This window comes from Helianthus annuus, chromosome 15 (assembly GCF_002127325.2).
Source record: "Helianthus annuus cultivar XRQ/B chromosome 15, HanXRQr2.0-SUNRISE, whole genome shotgun sequence".
Classification (NCBI taxonomy): domain Eukaryota; kingdom Viridiplantae; phylum Streptophyta; class Magnoliopsida; order Asterales; family Asteraceae; genus Helianthus; species Helianthus annuus.
The window spans coordinates 163,580,013-163,600,996 of NC_035447.2; the positions used below are offsets into that span (position 1 = coordinate 163,580,013).

A 20,984-nucleotide genomic window follows, 5' to 3' on the forward strand; every position below is an offset into this window, starting at 1 on the left:
AATTCAGATTCCGCTCCAAAGTTAAGGTTGATTCCGCTCCAGTTGACTATCACATCTAATTCCGCTCGAAAAAGATTCCGCTTGAACGAACTTCGTGATTCCGCTCCAAGCTACTTCGTGATTTCGCTTCAAAGTTCCAAGATTCTGATTTCGCTTGAGAGAACAATAATTGTTTGATTCCGCTCCAGAACCTGATTTCGCCTGAACTTGGAAATTTTGTAAACTTTCGAACTTTAAAACATGGACAACGAATTTTATAATGCCTTTGCTGGACCAATGAACATCACTCAGAGTGCATTGCTTGAGAATGAAATGGGGACTTCACAGAAACCGCCTAAGCTCTTGGATATTGATGATTACAATGCGTGGTTCGAATGTTTTGGCAATTGGGTTGAAGCTTATCACTTGGATGCATGGGACCACACTGAAGAACCATATGTAAGGCCCACAAAAAATGGTATTCAGAAAACAATCAGAGAAATGAGTGCTGACGAGAAAAAGAAGTATAGAGATGAAAAATTGGTGGTAAGATTGCTTCAGCAACCAATTAAAGAGGACATTTTGATATTGCTTCAACATGATGGAAGTGCTTATTCGATCTGGACTGAATTGGAAACAAAATCTGTAGGAAGTGATGATATGCTTAAAAACAAGATGTCTCTCATGAAGAAAGAATTTGATCTTTTTCGGGGTTTAAAATCTGAAAACACCAAGCAAATTATTGAGAGATATTGTAACTTGGTAAGAAATATGTCGAAACTTGGTATTAAAAAGGATACTGATGAATTGATTGAAAAACTTGCAGATGCGCTACCACATGAAATCTGGGGAACATTTCTGATGATGCTAAGAAACAACAGAAAAGAATATAAAAAGCTAACACTGGGAGAGTTCATCAAACACCTGGAAGCTCAAGAGATGGAGCCGCGAAAGATTGCCAGGATGAAGAACTACGATGGAGAACAAGACATCAGTTTGTATTTCAAGAATGGTGTTACTGAAAAGAAAAATTTATCTCCAAAAGTTGAAACAACTTATAATGCTAAAGGTTCTTCTGAAAAACAATCTCAGGGATCAAGCAGCACAACAGGATTCTCTTCATTTCCAACATATGATCCACAGTTCACTACAACAAAGAGTGGCAAAGTTCTTCAATGTAACATTGCCTTAAAGCTTGAGAATGATCAGAATTATACTGAGGAAGTTGCTAAAAGCAACATGTCTTTGTTGGTGACCGTGCTTGAATCCTATGGAGGATTAGTTGCAGGGAGGATCGGAAATCCAATGCTCACGAAAGAGGATTACGATCAAATTGATGCTGAGGAAATGGAATTGATGGACATTAAATGGTGCATGGCTAGTGTGTTGAGACGGGCTGAAAAATTCAAACAAATTACAGGCAGAGATGATTTTCGCGAGGCTCATGTGTCAACTTTAGGTTTTGATAAGTCTAAAGTTACTTGTTTTCGTTGCAGGGAAAAGGGGCATTTCAAGAGTGAATGCACAAATCGAGAAGCGAGTGGAGCTCAAAATCCTTTCGGAAACAACGACTACCATAAAAAGGCGATTTATCATCAAGTCACACCACAGCCGTATCAACAACAACAACAAGCACCGCATCAGGCACAAACTGCACATGGGAAAAGTGTGATTGAAGATTCAAAAAGAGCGTGTCTAGTTAATCAAGGAAAAGATGGTGATTTTAGTTGGGATAAGTATATTCCAATGGAAAGCAAGGTGTGTTTGGCAGATCAAGAAGATGAAAAGTTGGCTGAAGGTTTCAGTTGGGACAATTTTTGCCCAGACAAAGAATTCATGGCCAAAGAGATGTCAAATGTTAAAGCTTTTATTGCTAATGCATACGATAAGAAATGGGCAGAAAAATGCAGAAAAGTCAGAGAAGCTGAAGAAGAAAAATGGAGAAAAATTGAAGAAGAGGAAGAAGAAGAAGAAAGATTAAAAGCTGAAGCTGAAGTTGAGAAAAAGAGAAGAGCTGAGATGTTTCAATTGAGTAGAACAGTCAAAGAAGTTCCGGAATTTGAAATCAAAATTGATACTGAAGCAGTCAAAGTTCCTGAAAAGTACTTAAATTGTGATTCTTTGATCAAGCAAAACAATGAACTGTTACACAACATTAAAAGGTTGAAAGAATCATATGATACTTTGAACAGAGAGATCAATAAGTACACTGAGTCAAACAGTGAACAAGCTATAGCATTGAACACACTCAAAGGAGCTTACATGAGACAGCTTGATGATGTCAATTTCTACACAAAGAAGTGTGCTGAATTAGAATTGAAATTGGCAACACAAAGAATTGAAACTGAATGTGTCAACAATTTATTAAAAAGTTACTCATGCTCTACTTATGTTGTTGACAGGATTTATCCGATTGTGGAGAAACTGAAGACGTTTGAAGAAGAAAAGACTTCAGAAGAAAAGGAATCAGTGACAAAAGACGAGGATGAAGTAAAAATTTCTGGTAAGAAATCAAGTGTGGTCTACAATAGATGTCCGCCCCCGGTCGAAAATGGATATTCGCCTCGAAATCCAAATTCCGAAAGAGTCAAAAAGGCAATTAACTTACAATAGGAGTCTGGGCCATCAGATAACTTGCCAGAAAATATTGATGTCACGTACACGTCATCCGACACTGATCATGAGTCAAAGTTGATAAAAATGTGGTTGATCAGGTGTTGGATAAAGATGACAGTGAGGAGTCAAAAACGGAGTCCAAACCCGAGTCAAAGTCTGAGTCTGATGCGTCAAAGCCAACAATCAAAAAGGACAAACGGGTTTATGATACGAAATTTTTGCTATCAAAATCTAATTTGAATGACGAACCGGGAAAGTTGCATATACTTTGAAAGATTCTGACAAATTATATTCTGATGAAACTTTTCCAATAAGAAGTGATAGATTTGATATGATAAAAAAGGTTTTCAAAATCACAGAATTTAATATTTCTGAAATAAAAGATTTAAATCTTTCTGGAAAACCTAAACAATACACTTCAAGAGACCAACAAAGAATTAACAAGAAAATGGGTTACAATTGTGGTTATAGTTTCCAAAAGAAACCAAACCATAATCGTAATTTCAAAAAGAAAGGTCTTGGATTTAATCAAACGGAAAATTATAAAAATGAAAAAGTTTATAAACCAAAAACTGTGTTTGTTTCAGGAAAAACGACAGAGGATGAAAAGAGCAAGCTTTCAGAAAGCAAACGAATCAAGAATTCCTTGCCAAGAAGCGAGAAGAGCTGAAGAAGAATGTTGTTCAGAAAAAGACAGAAACAAGAACCTGTTTTCAGTGCAAAACTGTTGGGCACATTGCTAGAAACTGTTCTAAAACTTTTAAACCAAAACAGGAAGTTTCTGGTAAACTGAAAGAGAAAATTGTTGAGAAAACTGAACTTACAACCAAAAATTTTACAGGCTTTGAAAATTCAACCTTTGAAGTGGGAGAATGTTCAAAGAAGTGACACTTGGGAGTGTTTTTGCATGGCTCTGGGCGAAATTAGCGACCGTGTGAAACCCTAGTTTTCTTGCTCGTCTGTTCATACTGATCTTCTTCTTGATCGATCTGGGTTAGCAATTGTGGTGTTGTCGTTCCTTCTGAGTAAGGATACTAGACTTTACCTTGGTTACTAATCTTTTGACGTCAGGATTAGGGTTAGTTTTTGTTTATTTTACTGCTAGGGTTTGTTGTCAATTCGCTTTGGTTCTGGGTTATTCGTATTTTCTTCGTTGCATGGTTCTAGATTTATTGTGGTATGGATTATAGTTACTTCAAGCCGTCGGATATGGATGCAAGACATGTCAAGCCGCCGGATATTCTGTCTTCCTCGTCAAACCCTAATAAGGGTTTTGCTACTAGATTACTGAACATTGACGGCAAAACATTCTGTCCGCGTAGGGGTGTTGTGTCTGATCAACAACAGGGACCGAAGGTAGTTAATGTCATAGATGAACTTACCAAAATCACAGTTCCAGTCAATCTTAATGCCGATGATCATGATGTCGTTAAGCCTAATGCTGTGCATGATGAGGTTTTCTGGGAAGCTAGTAAGGAGGAGAAAACAGTCTCGTATGCTGAAAAGGTGCAGTCCACTCGTAAGAAAAAGGAGGTAAATTTCAGACTCTTGGAACCTAAGGAAACGAGAGATGATGCTGACATTGTTATACCGAAAGAGGTTGTGCAGCAGGTTCAAGATAAATTCGATAATGTCCTCTATGGTTATTTTTTAGGGAATAGATTGCCGTTTCCTGTGGTTGAGTATTATGCGAAGAATGTCTGGGCAAAGTTTGGGTTTTCAAAACTTATGATGAACATGTCAGGTTTCTTTTTCTTCAAGTTTGACTCGAAGGAAGGATTGAATAAGGTGTTGGAAGGAGGACCATGGTTAATACGAAAAGTCCCGTTATTTCTGAACATATGGTCTCCGAAGGTTACACTCAAGAAAGATAGTATCAAAACCGTTCCAATATGGGTTAAGTTGCACAATGTGCCGATTTCAGTTTATATGGATGATGGATTGAGCTTGTTGGCTTCGAAGCTAAGGGTTCCTAAAAGGTTAGATTCCTATACAGCTGATATGTGTGTTGAAAACTGGGGAAGGAGTAGTTATGCTCGTGCGATGATTGAGTTAAATGCTGATAACGAGCTGAAGGATCACATTACTGTAGCTATCCCTAAAATGGATGAGGATGGGTTCATCTTGGAACGGGTTAAAGTTGAATATGAGTGGAGGCCATTACGCTGTAGTACATGCTGTTTGTTTGGTCATGATGACAATACGTGTAGCAAGAAACCTAATGGTAAGGCTAAGATGGTTACTGTTGATGAGGAGGGTTTTGTTACTGATAAAAGGAAGATGGCGAGGTACTCGTTCCCTCAAAAGAAGCAGAAACCTAAGGTTGTGTATAAACCTAAGACTAATAAATATCATGCAAGTACGTCTGGAACGAAGGGGGATAATTCGGCGGCTATGCAGTTGTCAAACTCCTTTGCGGTGCTTGATAATGATAAGAATAATGAGAAAAGGGATCCGACTAGTGCCAAGTCGATGATTGATGAAAATCATGGTACCCGTATACAACAACCTGATGAAGTTAAGGAGTTGAATCTGACAGAGATGGCTGATTTTATGAGTGGTAACATGAATAATCAAAATTCTGAGTGGGCAAGCACTCCCGGTGACAATGGTTTTAATGGGTAGCTTAGCTGCTTGGAACATAAGGGGTTTGAACCAACCCCTGAAACAAAGTGAGGTTCGCCATTTTATTGTGGAGAATTATTTAAGTGTTTGTGCCATTTTAGAGTCTCATGTGGCTGTTAATAAGCTGAATAAGATATGTGAGAAGATTTTTCGGAATTGGAAGTGGACATCGAACGGAGGTATGTGTCATAGAGGTACGAGGGTGATATTGGGGTGGAATGCGGATGATATTGATCTTATGGTTATATCCCAATCAGACCAGGTTATTCATGCTCAGGTATTGTTAAAATCGGTCAAAAAGAAGATATTTTGTTCTTTTGTGTATGCGGAAAACAAATATCAGGATAGGAGAAGCTTGTGGGCTGATTTGTGTAACTTTAAAGGCCTCACTCATGATACCCCTTGGGTTGTAATGGGTGATTTCAATGCCGCTTTGAATATGGAGGATTTTACTATGGGGCCGTCCTCCCACACAATAGCTATGCGAGAATTCTATGATTGTGTTCAAGAGGCAGAATTGATCGATGTTAAGAGTCATGGGTTGCATTATACTTGGAATCAAAAACCAAAGGATGGGGTAGGAATGCTAAAGAAGATCGACCGTATTATGGGTAACATCAAACTCTTAGATGTTTTCTCGGATGCTTATGCTATGTTTCAGCCTTTCCGTGTTTCAGATCATGCTCCTGCTATCTTGAAATTATTTTCTATGTCTACAGACCGGCCTAAACCTTTTAAATTCCCAAACTTTATTGTGACAAAGCCTGAGTTCCGTCAAGCTGTGATGTCCGAATGGACTAAAACCGTGGAGGGTGCTACCATGTTTTCTGTGGTTAAGAAAATGAAGGGTCTGAAATCACATTTTAGGAGGATATTGCGTAATCAAGGTAATCTCCATAAAAGAGTTACTGACTTACGGAATGAGCTGGACCAGATTCAAAAACAGGTGGAAGCTCATCCTTTTGATGCTGCTATTCGATCATCTGAGACTATCTGTTTGCGAGACTTCAAGTCAGCGGTTAATGATGAGGAGTGTTTCTTGAAACAAAAATCTAAAGTGCAATGGTTATGTGCGGGTGATTCAAATACATCCTACTTTCATAATAGTGTGAAAAGTAGGAATGCTAGAAATAAAATCAATTGCATTAAGGATACGAATGGGAACCAGTATGAGGGAGTTGATGTCGCGGCTGCTTTGCTAAACCATTATTCAGCTTTCATGGGCACCGAAGATAAAGTGGCTAGGTTGGATGATGCAGAGTTATTTGTTAATGTTTTGCAGCAGAATGTGGCGGAGAATATGGTGAGACAGGTTACCGATGATGAAGTTAAACAGGCTATGTTCAGTATAATTGAGAATAAGGCTCCAGGTCCGGACGGATACACTTCAGCGTTTTTTAAAAATGCCTTGGATGTTGTGGGCGGTGAAGTTACAAAGGCGGTGTGTGATTTCTTTAATAACGGGCAAATTCTTAAGCAGCTTAACCATACGATTTTAGCGTTGGTGCCAAAGATGGATACTCCAAATACAGTTCTTGACTACAGGCCAATATCATGTTGTAATGTGATATATAAGTGTATCAGAAAAATAATCACTAATCGTGTGAAGGGGTGTTTGGGGACTCTAGTGAACATTAACCAGTCAGCGTTTGTTCCTGGTAGAAAGATATCTGATAATATTCTTATTACGCAGGAGCTTATGCATAATTATCATGTGGATTGTGGTCCTCCGAGGTGTGCTTTGAAGATTGACATCCAGAAAGCTTATGATACTGTAAGCTGGTCTTTTTTAGAAGCTATTTTAGTCCGGTTTGGTTTTCACCGGAAAATGGTTGCTTGGATTATGGCGTGTGTCACAACGGTATCCTACTCGGTTAGCATAAATGGCGAGTTGCATGGTTACTTTTCAGGGAAACGGGGTCTTCGTCAAGGAGATCCAATGTCCCCGTACCTATTCACGTTGATTATGGAGGTGTTATCTCTCATGTTACAAAAGATGGCGTTAAACCCTGCTTTCAAGTTCCATAGTCACTGTTCTAAACAAAAGATTATCAACGTATCATTTGCTGATGACTTATTTGTTTTTGTTAATGGGGATACTGGATCAGTTAAGCTTGTTCGGAATGTTTTGGAGAAGTTCACTAGTGTTTCGGGCCTGGTCCCTAGCTTGCCCAAGAGTACGGTTTTTTTCTGCAATGTTCCAAGCCAAGTAAAAGCTGAAATCCTGAGCTTGTTGCCGTTTCGTGAGGGTGAACTTCCGGTTCGCTACCTCGGGGTTCCCTTAATCTCTACTAAGTTATCTTTTAGAGATTGCCGGGTTCTGGTGGAACGTATGGAGAGGAAGGTTGATAATTGGATGTCTAAATTGTTATCGTTTGCAGGTCGATTGCAGCTCCTTAACTCTGTTCTTGCAGCAATGTATACGTATTGGGCCTCGGTTTTTATTTTGCCAATGCGTATAGTCAAGGATCTGGAAAAGAGAATGCGAAGGTTTCTTTGGAACGGGGGGGCTCCTGGGAGTATTCGGTCTAAAGTCGCGTGGAAGGACGTTTGTTTGCCTAAGGATGAGGGGGTCTTGGAATCCGAAATATCTCAGATGTGAACAAAGCACTTATGATGTCGCATATTTGGAGCATTATTACCAACCAGGAATCCTTGTGGGTCAAATGGATCCATTCTTACAAGATAAAAGGCAGAAATTTTTGGGAGATTCAAAGTCGTGGGGTTTTGACTTGGAGTTGGCGAAAGATTTTATCTATTCGTCCGTTGGTCAGACCTTATGTTTGGAAGTTAATTGGGAGTGGTTCCCAAACAAACGCGTGGAGTGATAATTGGTGCTCGTGCAGTCCGATCCGAAACTTTATTACACCAAGGAGAATTGCCCAAGCGGGTTTTAATTTGCAAACTACTGTTGCAGAGCTTGTAGACGCTAATGGCAACTGGCGGTGGCCTCAGGCATGGTACGACTTATTCCTAGTACTCATAAATGTCATGGCTCCTTCTCTTGTTCCTGATTCGGTTGACAGACTGGGATGGAGAGAGGTGGGAGGGAAAATTGTGCATTTTAGCTCTTGGGAAGCTTGGAATAATCTTCGGGTAAAGGATAACAAGGTGGCTTGGGTGAATATGGTGTGGTATGGCCAATGCATTCCAAGACATTCTTTTCATCTTTGGTTAGTTCTAAAGAATAAGCTGAAGACACAAGATAGATTGGCAGTTTGGGAAGCGGGGAGTGAAACAAATCTACGTCTTATGTGCTGTCCTCTTTGTAACTATGGACGAGACTCAAGAGATCATTTATTCTTTCAATGCTCTTATGCGGCCAAGATTTGGAGCATTGTCAAGGAAAAAGTTGATATGGTAAATGTAAACGATTCATGGAGCTCAATCATGGCATGGATAGAGCTGAATGCGAGTTCAAAGACTCTGGAACACATTGTGTGTAAGTTGGTGGTAGCGGCCTCTACATACTTTATATGGCAAGAACGGAATAATCGGCTGTTTTCCAACATTCACAGGAAGGAAGAGACGGTGGCACAGATTATTTTGGATATGGTGCGGCTTCGTATAATGAGTTTCAAGATCGGACGTCACGGGAATAATAGGAAGCTTTTGGAAACCTGGGGAGTAAGAGAAGACGAACCGGGCTAATTGCGAGTCTAGTTTGCTAGTGTTTGCAGTTAGTTAGTTTTGTTTTTCGGGTTGTTTTGTTTGTTTGGGCCTCTTGTGAGTTGTTTGTTTTGTGTTGCCTAGGCTTGGCCTGTCAAGCCTAGTAGTGTGTGTCAAACTCTTGTCGCAACCTGTTCTTTGATTCTTTATAAAATTCACCGGGGTAACCCTTTACCCAAAAAAGAATGTTCAAAGAATGCCTTAAAAAGAAAAGATAATTTGAAAAATCAAAAATGGGTTGTTAAGGGTTCAAGAAACAGTTCTGGTGATGAATCTGATTCCATAAAATCAGAGAAACCGCAGGTTGTTGTGAAAGAAGAAAAGAAAGTTCCGCCAGTGGATGATGTGAATTTTCCACCACTGAGAGCTAAAAATTTGAAATCTAAAATCAGAAAAGTTGAAATTTCAAACCAATTCTTTCCTAAAAAGAAAGATTTGGATATTGAAAAGGCCTTTAACCATGCTGTAAAGAATATTTTTGGAAAAATGATTGAAGAGAAGGCTAAAGGGGTTAAGGAATTTTATCAATTGAAAAGGAAAGATACAACCCCAAATGAGACTGAAAAAGTTACACCCAAGGCTGGTCAGGCTTGGGTGGATATATTTTTTGTTGAATAGAAACCTGACTTGCCGAAGCTCCCAAGTTGGTAATCGTGGAGCATGAATCGGCATCTTTCTTGAAAATTTAAAATTGTGAAGTGTGAATTGCCGGAACTCCCAGGTTGGTAAGTGTGGAGTAGGAATCGGCACCTTGAAAATTCAACCAACAGATGGTAATTGGTTGATAATGTTTGATAGTTGATTTTACAAGTGGTTCAATCATCGATTCTACAAGTGGTTAATCAAGGTCATTAAGTTGAACTTGATTTAACTATCATTCAAAAGATTGGTAAACAATGTGATGAAATGACCCCAAACCTACAAGTGGTTAATAAACGAACTTATTTTCCGGAAAAACCATTCTGATTAAAACAAACTTAAGTGTTTTGAAATCTTAATGGGAAAATAGTTTGTTGTGAGGGGGAGTTCTGATTGTTTATGCCAAGTGGATGGAGAATTGAGGCGATTCATATCAGTTGTCATGTTTTTGTACAGTTTGTTTTCATATTTTCTTTTAAAGGTGTTTGAATTTTAGGGGGAGTAAGAAATTTTCAGAAAATCCAAAAACATTAGAAAATTTGAAAAATTCAAAAACATGATAAAATGAAAAATGAGTTTTTGTTGCATAAAAGAGGAAATGATAGTACATCAGTGGACTATCACAACACGCTAAAGAAATGTAAAGTCAAAATGTAATAAACAATCTCACTGTGGATGTGTCAGTAGGTTTTTACACATTTAGTAAATTGTGACGAGATATAAACCTAAAAATTCAAACTTGCTTATCTCGTGGGGAACAACTTCTTGGATATATGGGTAACCCCCGAAATCTTGTCTGAAAGGTCCCTCTTTCTGAGATACTAGGTCTTTATACTCAGTGATATCTGGGGTATTATACCAGGACTTTTGCTGAATGGAAATTCTGACCTAGTCCCCATATAATGCTTTCTGCAAAATGCTTGAAATACAACAAAAGCCCTCAGCAAAAATGATTAAACAATAAAATTGATAATCATTGCTGTTGAAGAAAAGATCCTCTAAAGGGGACACACCAAAAATCGAAGTCGTCATCTCTTTGCGTATACGGAAGTATCGACCTGAGCTCTCACGGCCCTCGCAATTTAACCCCTTTATAGATATCATCTGTGGTATACTCACCTGTAAGACTGAATATTGGGATCTGGATACGGGAGTATATTCAAGTGGTGGGACACGCGAATAAGTTCAAGTCATTAAGACACTAATAGCGTACATGTTAAAGTCTGATTCCGCTCGAAATGTTTGTTGTGATTCCGCTTGTACGTTCGAGCGGAATTAGAACATCTATATATAGTCATGTCATTTGGAGCGAAATCATAGTTCTTAGGTGTCATTGTCTTCCGGTGAGCCACGAAGTGCTGCCGAAGTGTTGTCAGGACGTGTAATCAGATTATTAATCAATAAAAACAACAGTTAAAAGTGAATACAGCTGAGATTGCACCAAAACATTAGTTTTCGCCTCTTGTTTTGGACAAGAATTCTTCTGATCGACTCATTCAGGGCCGAAAACGATCATACAAGTGGTATCAGAGCTCAGGAGGAAGAGTTCTTGCCACTTCAGCTGTGTTTATTCTGATTTTCTACTTCTTCTTATAAAAATTGAAAATTTTCACGGTAAAACAGGCTCAAATTTTCACAAGTTGCTCGCAATCATGTTTTGATAAACCCTTGAAACTTTCAGAATTAAAATCAAAGTAAAACTTGAAATTTTTGAGGTTTCGCTTGAAACGATTTCTGAAAAAATGACGTCATTGTGATTTCGCTCGAAATCAGCACTTGATTCCGCTCCAGAGATTTCAGCTGATTCTGCTCAGAACTTGATTCCGCTCCAAAGTTTCTGGCTGATTCCGCTCCAAATTCAGATTCCGCTCCAAAGTTAAGGTTGATTCCGCTCCAGTTGACTATCACATCTAATTCCGCTCGAAAAAGATTCCGCTTGAACGAACTTCGTGATTCCGCTCCAAGCTACTTCGTGATTTCGCTTCAAAGTTCCAAGATTCTGATTTCGCTTGAGAGAACAATAATTGTTTGATTCCGCTCCAGAACCTGATTTCGCCTGAACTTGGAAATTTTGTAAACTTTTGAACTTTAAAACATGGACAACGAATTTTATAATGCCTGTGCTGGACCAATGAATATCACTCAGAGTGCATTGCTTGAGAATGAAATGGGGACTTCACAGAAACCGCCTAAGCTCTTGGATATTGATGATTACAATGCGTGGTTCGAATGTTTTGGCAATTGGGTTGAAGCTTATCACTTGGATGCATGGGACCACACTGAAGAACCATATGTAAGGCCCACAAAAAATGGTATTCAGAAAACAATCAGAGAAATGAGTGCTGACGAGAAAAAGAAGTATAGAGATGAAAAATTGGTGGTGAGATTGCTTCAGCAACCAATTAAAGAGGACATTTTGATATTGCTTCAACATGATGGAAGTGCTTATTCGATCTGGACTGAATTGGAAGCAAAATCTGTAGGAAGTGATGATATGCTTAAAAACAAGATGTCTCTCATGAAGAAAGAATTTGATCTTTTTCGGGGTTTAAAATCTGAAAACACCAAGCAAATTATTGAGAGATATTGTAACTTGGTAAGAAATATGTCGAAACTTGGTATTAAAAAGGATACTGATGAATTGATTGAAAAACTTGCAGATGCGCTACCACATGAAATCTGGGGAACATTTCTGATGATGCTAAGAAACAACAGAAAAGAATATAAAAAGCTAACACTGGGAGAGTTCATCAAACACCTGGAAGCTCAAGAGATGGAGCCGCGAAAGATTGCCAGGATGAAGAACTACGATGGAGAACAAGACATCAGTTTGTATTTCAAGAATGGTGTTACTGAAAAGAAAAATTTATCTCCAAAAGTTGAAACAACTTATAATGCTAAAGGTTCTTCTGAAAAACAATCTCAGGGATCAAGCAGCACAACAGGATTCTCTTCATTTCCAACATATGATCCACAGTTCACTACAACAAAGAGTGGCAAAGTTCTTCAATGTAACATTGCCTTAAAGCTTGAGAATGATCAGAATTATACTGAGGAAGTTGCTAAAAGCAACATGTCTTTGTTGGTGACCGTGCTTGAATCCTATGGAGGATTAGTTGCAGGGAGGATCGGAAATCCAATGCTCACGAAAGAGGATTACGATCAAATTGATGCTGAGGAAATGGAATTGATGGACATTAAATGGTGCATGGCTAGTGTGTTGAGACGGGCTGAAAAATTCAAACAAATTACAGGCAGAGATGATTTTCGCGAGGCTCATGTGTCAACTTTAGGTTTTGATAAGTCTAAAGTTACTTGTTTTCGTTGCAGGGAAAAGGGGCATTTCAAGAGTGAATGCACAAATCGAGAAGCGAGTGGAGCTCAAAATCCTTTCGGAAACAACGACTACCATAAAAAGGCGATTTATCATCAAGTCACACCACAGCCGTATCAACAACAACAACAAGCACCGCATCAGGCACAAACTGCACATGGGAAAAGTGTGATTGAAGATTCAAAAAGAGCGTGTCTAGTTAATCAAGGAAAAGATGGTGATTTTAGTTGGGATAAGTATATTCCAATGGAAAGCAAGGTGTGTTTGGCAGATCAAGAAGATGAAAAGTTGGCTGAAGGTTTCAGTTGGGACAATTTTTGCCCAGACAAAGAATTCATGGCCAAAGAGATGTCAAATGTTAAAGCTTTTATTGCTAATGCATACGATAAGAAATGGGCAGAAAAATGCAGAAAAGTCAGAGAAGCTGAAGAAGAAAAATGGAGAAAAATTGAAGAAGAGGAAGAAGAAGAAGAAAGATTAAAAGCTGAAGCTGAAGTTGAGAAAAAGAGAAGAGCTGAGATGTTTCAATTGAGTAGAACAGTCAAAGAAGTTCCGGAATTTGAAATCAAAATTGATACTGAAGCAGTCAAAGTTCCTGAAAAGTACTTAAATTGTGATTCTTTGATCAAGCAAAACAATGAACTGTTACACAACATTAAAAGGTTGAAAGAATCATATGATACTTTGAACAGAGAGATCAATAAGTACACTGAGTCAAACAGTGAACAAGCTATAGCATTGAACACACTCAAAGGAGCTTACATGAGACAGCTTGATGATGTCAATTTCTACACAAAGAAGTGTGCTGAATTAGAATTGAAATTGGCAACACAAAGAATTGAAACTGAATGTGTCAACAATTTATTAAAAAGTTACTCATGCTCTACTTATGTTGTTGACAGGATTTATCCGATTGTGGAGAAACTGAAGACGTTTGAAGAAGAAAAGACTTCAGAAGAAAAGGAATCAGTGACAAAAGACGAGGATGAAGTAAAAATTTCTGGTAAGAAATCAAGTGTGGTCTACAATAGATGTCCGCCCCCGGTCGAAAATGGATATTCGCCTCGAAATCCAAATTCCGAAAGAGTCAAAAAGGCAATTAACTTACAATAGGAGTCTGGGCCATCAGATAACTTGCCAGAAAATATTGATGTCACGTACACGTCATCCGACACTGATCATGAGTCAAAGTTGATAAAAATGTGGTTGATCAGGTGTTGGATAAAGATGACAGTGAGGAGTCAAAAACGGAGTCCAAACCCGAGTCAAAGTCTGAGTCTGATGCGTCAAAGCCAACAATCAAAAAGGACAAACGGGTTTATGATACGAAATTTTTGCTATCAAAATCTAATTTGAATGACGAACCGGGAAAGTTGCATATACTTTGAAAGATTCTGACAAATTATATTCTGATGAAACTTTTCCAATAAGAAGTGTTAGATTTGATATGATAAAAAAGGTTTTCAAAATCACAGAATTTAATATTTCTGAAATAAAAGATTTAAATCTTTCTGGAAAACCTAAACAATACACTTCAAGAGACCAACAAAGAATTAACAAGAAAATGGGTTACAATTGTGGTTATAGTTTCCAAAAGAAACCAAACCATAATCGTAATTTCAAAAAGAAAGGTCTTGGATTTAATCAAACGGAAAATTATAAAAATGAAAAAGTTTATAAACCAAAAACTGTGTTTGTTTCAGGAAAAACGACAGAGGATGAAAAGAGCAAGCTTTCAGAAAGCAAACGAATCAAGAATTCCTTGCCAAGAAGCGAGAAGAGTTGAAGAAGAATGTTGTTCAGAAAAAGACAGAAACAAGAACCTGTTTTCAGTGCAAAACTGCTGGGCACATTGCTAGAAACTGTTCTAAAACATTTAAACCAAAACAGGAAGTTTCTGGTAAACTGAAAGAGAAAATTGTTGAGAAAACTGAACTTACAACCAAAAATTTTACAGGCTTTGAAAATTCAACCTTTGAAGTGGGAGAATGTTCAAAGAAGTGACACTTGGGAGTGTTTTTGCATGGCTCTGGGCGAAATTAGCGACCGTGTGAAACCTTAGTTTTCTTGCTCGTCTGTTCATACTGATCTTCTTCTTGATCGATCTGGGTTAGCAATTGTGGTGTTGTCGTTCCTTCTGAGTAAGGATACTAGACTTTACCTTGGTTACTAATCTTTTGACGTCAGGATTAGGGTTAGTTTTTGTTTCTTTTACTGCTAGGGTTTGTTGTCAATTCGCTTTGGTTCTGGGTTATTCGTATTTTCTTCGTTGCATGGTTCTAGATTTATTGTGGTATGGATTATAGTTACTTCAAGCCGTCGGATATGGATGCAAGACATGTCAAGCCGCCAGATATTCTGTCTTCCTCGTCAAACCCTAATAAGGGTTTTGCTACTAGATTACTGAACATTGACAGCAAAACATTCTGTCCGCGTAGGGGTGTTGTGTCTGATCAACAACAGGGACCGAAGGTAGTTAATGTCATAGATGAACTTACCAAAATCACAGTTCCAGTCAATCTAAATGCCGATGATCATGATGTCGTTAAGCCTAATGCTGTGCATGATGAGGTTTTCTGGGAAGCTAGTAAGGAGGAGAAAACAGTCTCGTATGCTGAAAAGGTGCAGTCCACTCATAAGAAAAGGGAGGTAAATTTCAGACTCTTGGAACCTAAGGAAACGAGAGATGATGCTGACATTGTTATACCGAAAGTGGTTGTGCAGCAGGTTCAAGATAAATTGGATAATGTCCTCTATGGTTATTTTTTAGGGAATAGATTGTCGTTTCCTGTGGTTGAGTATTATGCGAAGAATGTCTGGGCAAAGTTTGGGTTTTCAAAACTTATGATGAACACGTCAGGTTTCTTTTTCTTCAAGTTTGACTCGAATGAAGGATTGAATAAGGTGTTGGAAGGAGGACCATGGTTAATACGAAAAGTCCCGTTATTTCTGAATATATGGTCTCCGAAGGTTACACTCAAGAAAGATAGTATCAAAACCGTTCCAATATGGGTTAAGTTGCACAATGTGCCGATTTCAGTTTATACGGATGATGGATTGAGCTTGTTGGCTTCGAAGCTAAGGGTTCCTAAAAGGTTAGATTCCTATACAGCTGATATGTGTGTTGAAAACTGGGGAAGGAGTAGTTATGCTCGTGCGATGATTGAGTTAAATGCTGATAACGAGCTGAAGGATCACATTACTGTAGCTATCCCTAAAATGGATGAGGATGGGTTCATCTTGGAACGGGTTAAAGTTGAATATGAGTGGAGGCCGTTACGCTGTAGTACATGCTGTTTGTTTGGTCATGATGACAATACGTGTAGCAAGAAACCTAATGGTAAGGCTAAGATGGTTACTGTTGATGAGGAGGGTTTTGTTACTGATAAAAGGAAGATGGCGAGGTACTCGTTCCCTCAAAAGAAGCAGAAACCTAAGGTTGTGTTTAAACCTAAGACTAATAAATATCATGCAAGTACGTCTGGAACGAAGGGGGATAATTCGGCGGCTATGCAGTTGTCAAACTCCTTTGCGGTGCTTGATAATGATAAGAATAATGAGAAAAGGGATCCGACTAGTGCCAAGTCGATGATTGATGAAAATCATGGTACCCGTATACAACAACCTGATGAAGTTAAGGAGTTGAATCCGACAGAGATGGCTGATTTTATGAGTGGTAACATGAATAATCAAAATTCTGAGGGGGCAAGCACTCCCGGTGACAATGGTTTTAATGGGTAGCTTAGCTGCTTGGAACATAAGGGGTTTGAACCAACCCCTGAAACAAAGTGAGGTTCGCCATTTTATTGTGGAGAATTATTTAAGTGTTTGTGCCATTTTAGAGTCTCATGTGGCTGTTAATAAGCTGAATAAGATATGTGAGAAGATTTTTCGGAATTGGAAGTGGACATCGAACGGAGGTATGTGTCATAGAGGTACGAGGGTGATATTGGGGTGGAATGCGGATGATATTGATCTTATGGTTATATCCCAATCAGACCAGGTTATTCATGCTCAGGTATTGTTAAAATCGGTCAAAAAGAAGATATTTTGTTCTTTTGTGTATGCGGAAAACAAATATCAGGATAGGAGAAGCTTGTGGGCTGATTTGTGTAACTTTAAAGGCCTCACTCATGATACCCCTTGGGTTGTAATGGGTGATTTCAATGCCGCTTTGAATATGGGGGATTTTACTATGGGGCCGTCCTCCCACACAATAGCTATGCGTGAATTCTATGATTGTGTTCAAGAGGCAGAATTGATCGATGTTAAGAGTCATGGGTTGCATTATACTTGGAATCAAAAACCAAAGGATGGGGTAGGAATGCTAAAGAAGATCGACCGTATTATGGGTAACATCAAACTCTTAGATGTTTTCTCGGATGCTTATGCTATGTTTCAGCCTTTCCGTGTTTCAGATCATGCTCCTGCTATCTTGAAATTATTTTCTATGTCTACGGACCGGCCTAAACCTTTTAAATTCCCAAACTTTATTGTGACAAAGCCTGAGTTCCGTCAAGCTGTGATGTCCAAATGGACTAAAACCGTGGAGGGTGCTACCATGTTTTCTGTGGTTAAGAAAATGAAGGGTCTGAAATCACATTTTAGGAGGATATTGCGTAATCAAGGTAATCTCCATAAAAGAGTTACTGACTTACGGAATGAGCTGGACCAGATTCAAAAACAGGTGGAAGCTCATCCTTTTGATGCTGCTATTCGGTCATCTGAGACTATCTGTTTGCGAGACTTCAAGTCAGCGGTTAATGATGAGGAGTGTTTCTTGAAACAAAAATCTAAAGTGCAATGGTTATGTGCGGGTGATTCAAATACATCCTACTTTCATAATAGTGTGAAAAGTAGGAATGCTAGAAATAAAATCAATTGCATTAAGGATACGAATGGGAACCAGTATGAGGGAGTTGATGTCGCGGCTGCTTTGCTAAACCATTATTCAGCTTTCATGGGCACCGAAGATAAAGTGGCTAGGTTGGATGATGCAGAGTTATTTGTTAATGTTTTGCAGCAGAATGTGGCGGAGAATATGGTGAGACAGGTTACCGATGATGAAGTTAAACAGGCTATGTTCAGTATAAGTGAGAATAACGCTCCAGGTCCGGACGGATACACTTCAGCGTTTTTTAAAAATGCCTGGGATGTTGTGGGCGGTGAAGTTACAAAGGCGGTGTGTGATTTCTTTAATAACGGGCAAATTCTTAAGCAGATTAACCATACGATTTTAGCGTTGGTGCCAAAGATGGATACTCCAAATACAGTTCTTGACTACAGGCCAATATCATGTTGTAATGTGATATATAAGTGTATCAGAAAAATAATCACTAATCGTGTGAAGGGGTGTTTGGGGACTCTAGTGAACATTAACCAGTCGGCGTTTGTTCCTGGTAGAAAGATATCTGATAATATTCTTATTACGCAGGAGCTTATGCATAATTATCATGTGGATCGTGGTCCTCCGAGGTGTGCTTTGAAGATTGACATCCAGAAAGCTTATGATACTGTAAGCTGGTCTTTTTTAGAAGCTATTTTAGTCCGGTTTGGTTTTCACCGGAAAATGGTTGCTTGGATTATGGCGTGTGTCACAACGGTATCCTACTCGGTTAGCGTAAATGGCGAGTTGCATGGTTACTTTTCAGGGAAACGGGGTCTTCGTCAAGGAGATCCAATGTCCCCGTACCTATTCACGTTGATTATGGAGGTGTTATCTCTCATGTTACAAAAGATGGCGTTAAACCCTGCTTTCAAGTTCCATAGTCACTGTTCTAAACAAAAGATTATCAACGTATCATTTGCTGATGACTTATTTGTTTTTGTTAATGGGGATACTGGATCGGTTAAGCTTGTTCGGAATGTTTTGGAGAAGTTCACTAGTGTTTCGGGCCTGGTCCCTAGCTTGCCCAAGAGTACGGTTTTTTTTCTGCAATGTTCCAAGCCAAGTAAAAGCTGAAATCCTGAGCTTGTTGCCGTTTCGTGAGGGTGAACTTCCGGTTCGCTACCTCGGGGTTCCCTTAATCTCTACTAAGTTATCTTTTAGAGATTGCCGGGTTCTGGTGGAACGTATGGAGAGGAAGGTTGATAATTGGATGTCTAAATTGTTATCGTTTGCAGGTCGATTGCAGCTCCTTAACTCTGTTCTTGCAGCAATGTATACGTATTGGGCCTCGGTTTTTATTTTGCCAATGCGTATAGTCAAGGATCTGGAAAAGAGAATGCGAAGGTTTCTTTGGAACGGGGGGGCTCCTGGGAGTATTCGGTCTAAAGTCGCGTGGAAGGACGTTTGTTTGCCTAAGGATGAGGGGGGTCTTGGAATCCGAAATATCTCAGATGTGAACAAAGCATTTGTGATGTCGCATATTTGGAGCATTATTACCAACCGGGAATCCTTGTGGGTCAAATGGATCCATTCTTACAAGATAAAAGGCAGAAATTTTTGGGAGATTCAAAGTCGTGGGGTTTTGACTTGGAGTTGGCGAAAGATTTTATCTATTCGTCCGTTGGTCAGACCTTATGTTTGGAAGTTAATTGGGAGTGGTTCCCAAACAAACGCGTGGAGTGATAATTGGTGCTCGTGCAGTCCGATCCGAAACTTTATTACACCAAGGAGAATTGCCCAAGCGGGTTTTAATTTGCAAACTACTGTTGCAGAGCTTGTATACGCTAATGGCAACTGGCGGTGGCCTCAGGCATGGTATGACTTATTCCTAGTACTCATAAATGTCATGGCTCCTTCTCTTGTTCCTGATTCGGTTGACAGACTGGGATGGAGAGAGGTGGGAGGGAAAATTGTGCATTTTAGCTCTTGGGAAGCTTGGAATAATCTTCGGGTAAAGGATAACAAGGTGGCTTGGGTGAATATGGTGTGGTATGGCCAATGCATTCCAAGACATTCTTTTCATCTTTGGTTAGTTCTAAAGAATAAGCTGAAGACACAAGATAGATTGGCAGTTTGGGAAGCGGGGAGTGAAACAAATCTACGTCTTATGTGCTGTCCTCTTTGTAACTATGGACGAGACTCAAGAGATCATTTATTCTTTCAATGCTCTTATGCGGCCAAGATTTGGAGCATTGTCAAGGAAAAAGTTGATATGGTAAATGTAAACGATTCATGGAGCTCAATCATGGCATGGATAGAGCTGAATGCGAGTTCAAAGACTCTGGAACACATTGTGTGTAAGTTGGTGGTAGCGGCCTCTACATACTTTATATGGCAAGAACGGAATAATCGGCTGTTTTCCAACATTCACAGGAAGGAAGAGACGGTGGCACAGATTATTTTGGATATGGTGCGGCTTCGTATAATGAGTTTCAAGATCGGACGTCACGGGAATAATAGGAAGCTTTTGGAAACCTGGGGAGTAAGAGAAGACGAACCGGGCTAATTGCGAGTCTAGTTTGCTAGTGTTTGCAGTTAGTTAGTTTTGTTTTTCGGGTTGTTTTGTTTGTTTGGGCCGCTTGTGAGTTGTTTGTTTTGTGTTGCCTAGGCTTGGCCTGTCAAGCCTAGTAGTGTGTGTCAAACTCTTGTCGCAACCTGTTCTTTGATTCTTTATAAAATTCACCGGGGTAACCCTTTACCCAAAAAAGAATGTTCAAAGAATGCCTTAAAAAGAAAAGATAATTTGAAAAATCAAAAATGGGTTGTTAAGGGTTCAAGAAACAGTTCTGGTGATGAATCTGATTCCATAAAATCAGAGAAACCGCAGGTTGTTGTGAAAGAAGAAAAGAAAGTTCCGCCAGTGGATGATGTGAATTTTCCACCACTGAGAGCTAAAAATTTGAAATCTAAAATCAGAAAAGTTGAAATTTCAAACCAATTCTTTCCTAAAAAGAAAGATTTGGATATTGAAAAGGCCTTTAACCCTGCTGTAAAGAATATTTTTGGAAAAATGATTGAAGAGAAGGCTAAAGGGGTTAAGGAATTTTATCAATTGAAAAGGAAAGATACAACCCCAAATGAGACTGAAAAAGTTACACCCAAGGCTGGTCAGGCTTGGGTGGATATATTTTTCGTTGAATAGAAACCTGACTTGCCGAAGCTCCCAAGTTGGTAAGCGTGGAGCATGAATCGGCATCTTTCTTGAAAATTTAAAATTGTGAAGTGTGAATTGCC

General features: G+C 39.1%; 3 protein-coding genes across 3 annotated transcripts; all 3 read left to right on the forward strand.

Annotated features, from left to right (window-relative positions):
* Window positions 1–240: 240 nt before the first annotated feature.
* LOC110914484 lies at window positions 241–7,822 on the forward strand. Its single transcript, XM_022159271.1, has 3 exons — window positions 241–525; window positions 3,763–5,206; window positions 5,322–7,822. The coding sequence occupies exons 1-3, from the start codon at window positions 241–243 to the stop codon at window positions 7,820–7,822; spliced, it is 4,230 nt and encodes a 1,409-aa protein (XP_022014963.1).
* A 14-nt stretch (window positions 7,823–7,836) lies between these two features.
* Window positions 7,837–8,871, forward strand: LOC110914486. The gene has a single exon (XM_022159273.1). The coding sequence runs from the start codon at window positions 7,837–7,839 to the stop codon at window positions 8,869–8,871; it is 1,035 nt and encodes a 344-aa protein (XP_022014965.1).
* A 2,752-nt stretch (window positions 8,872–11,623) lies between these two features.
* LOC110914487 lies at window positions 11,624–20,256 on the forward strand. Its single transcript, XM_022159274.1, has 4 exons — window positions 11,624–11,908; window positions 15,146–16,589; window positions 16,705–18,780; window positions 18,986–20,256. Exons 1-4 carry the CDS (start codon window positions 11,624–11,626, stop codon window positions 20,254–20,256), a joined length of 5,076 nt encoding a protein of 1,691 aa, XP_022014966.1.
* Window positions 20,257–20,984: the final 728 nt, after the last annotated feature.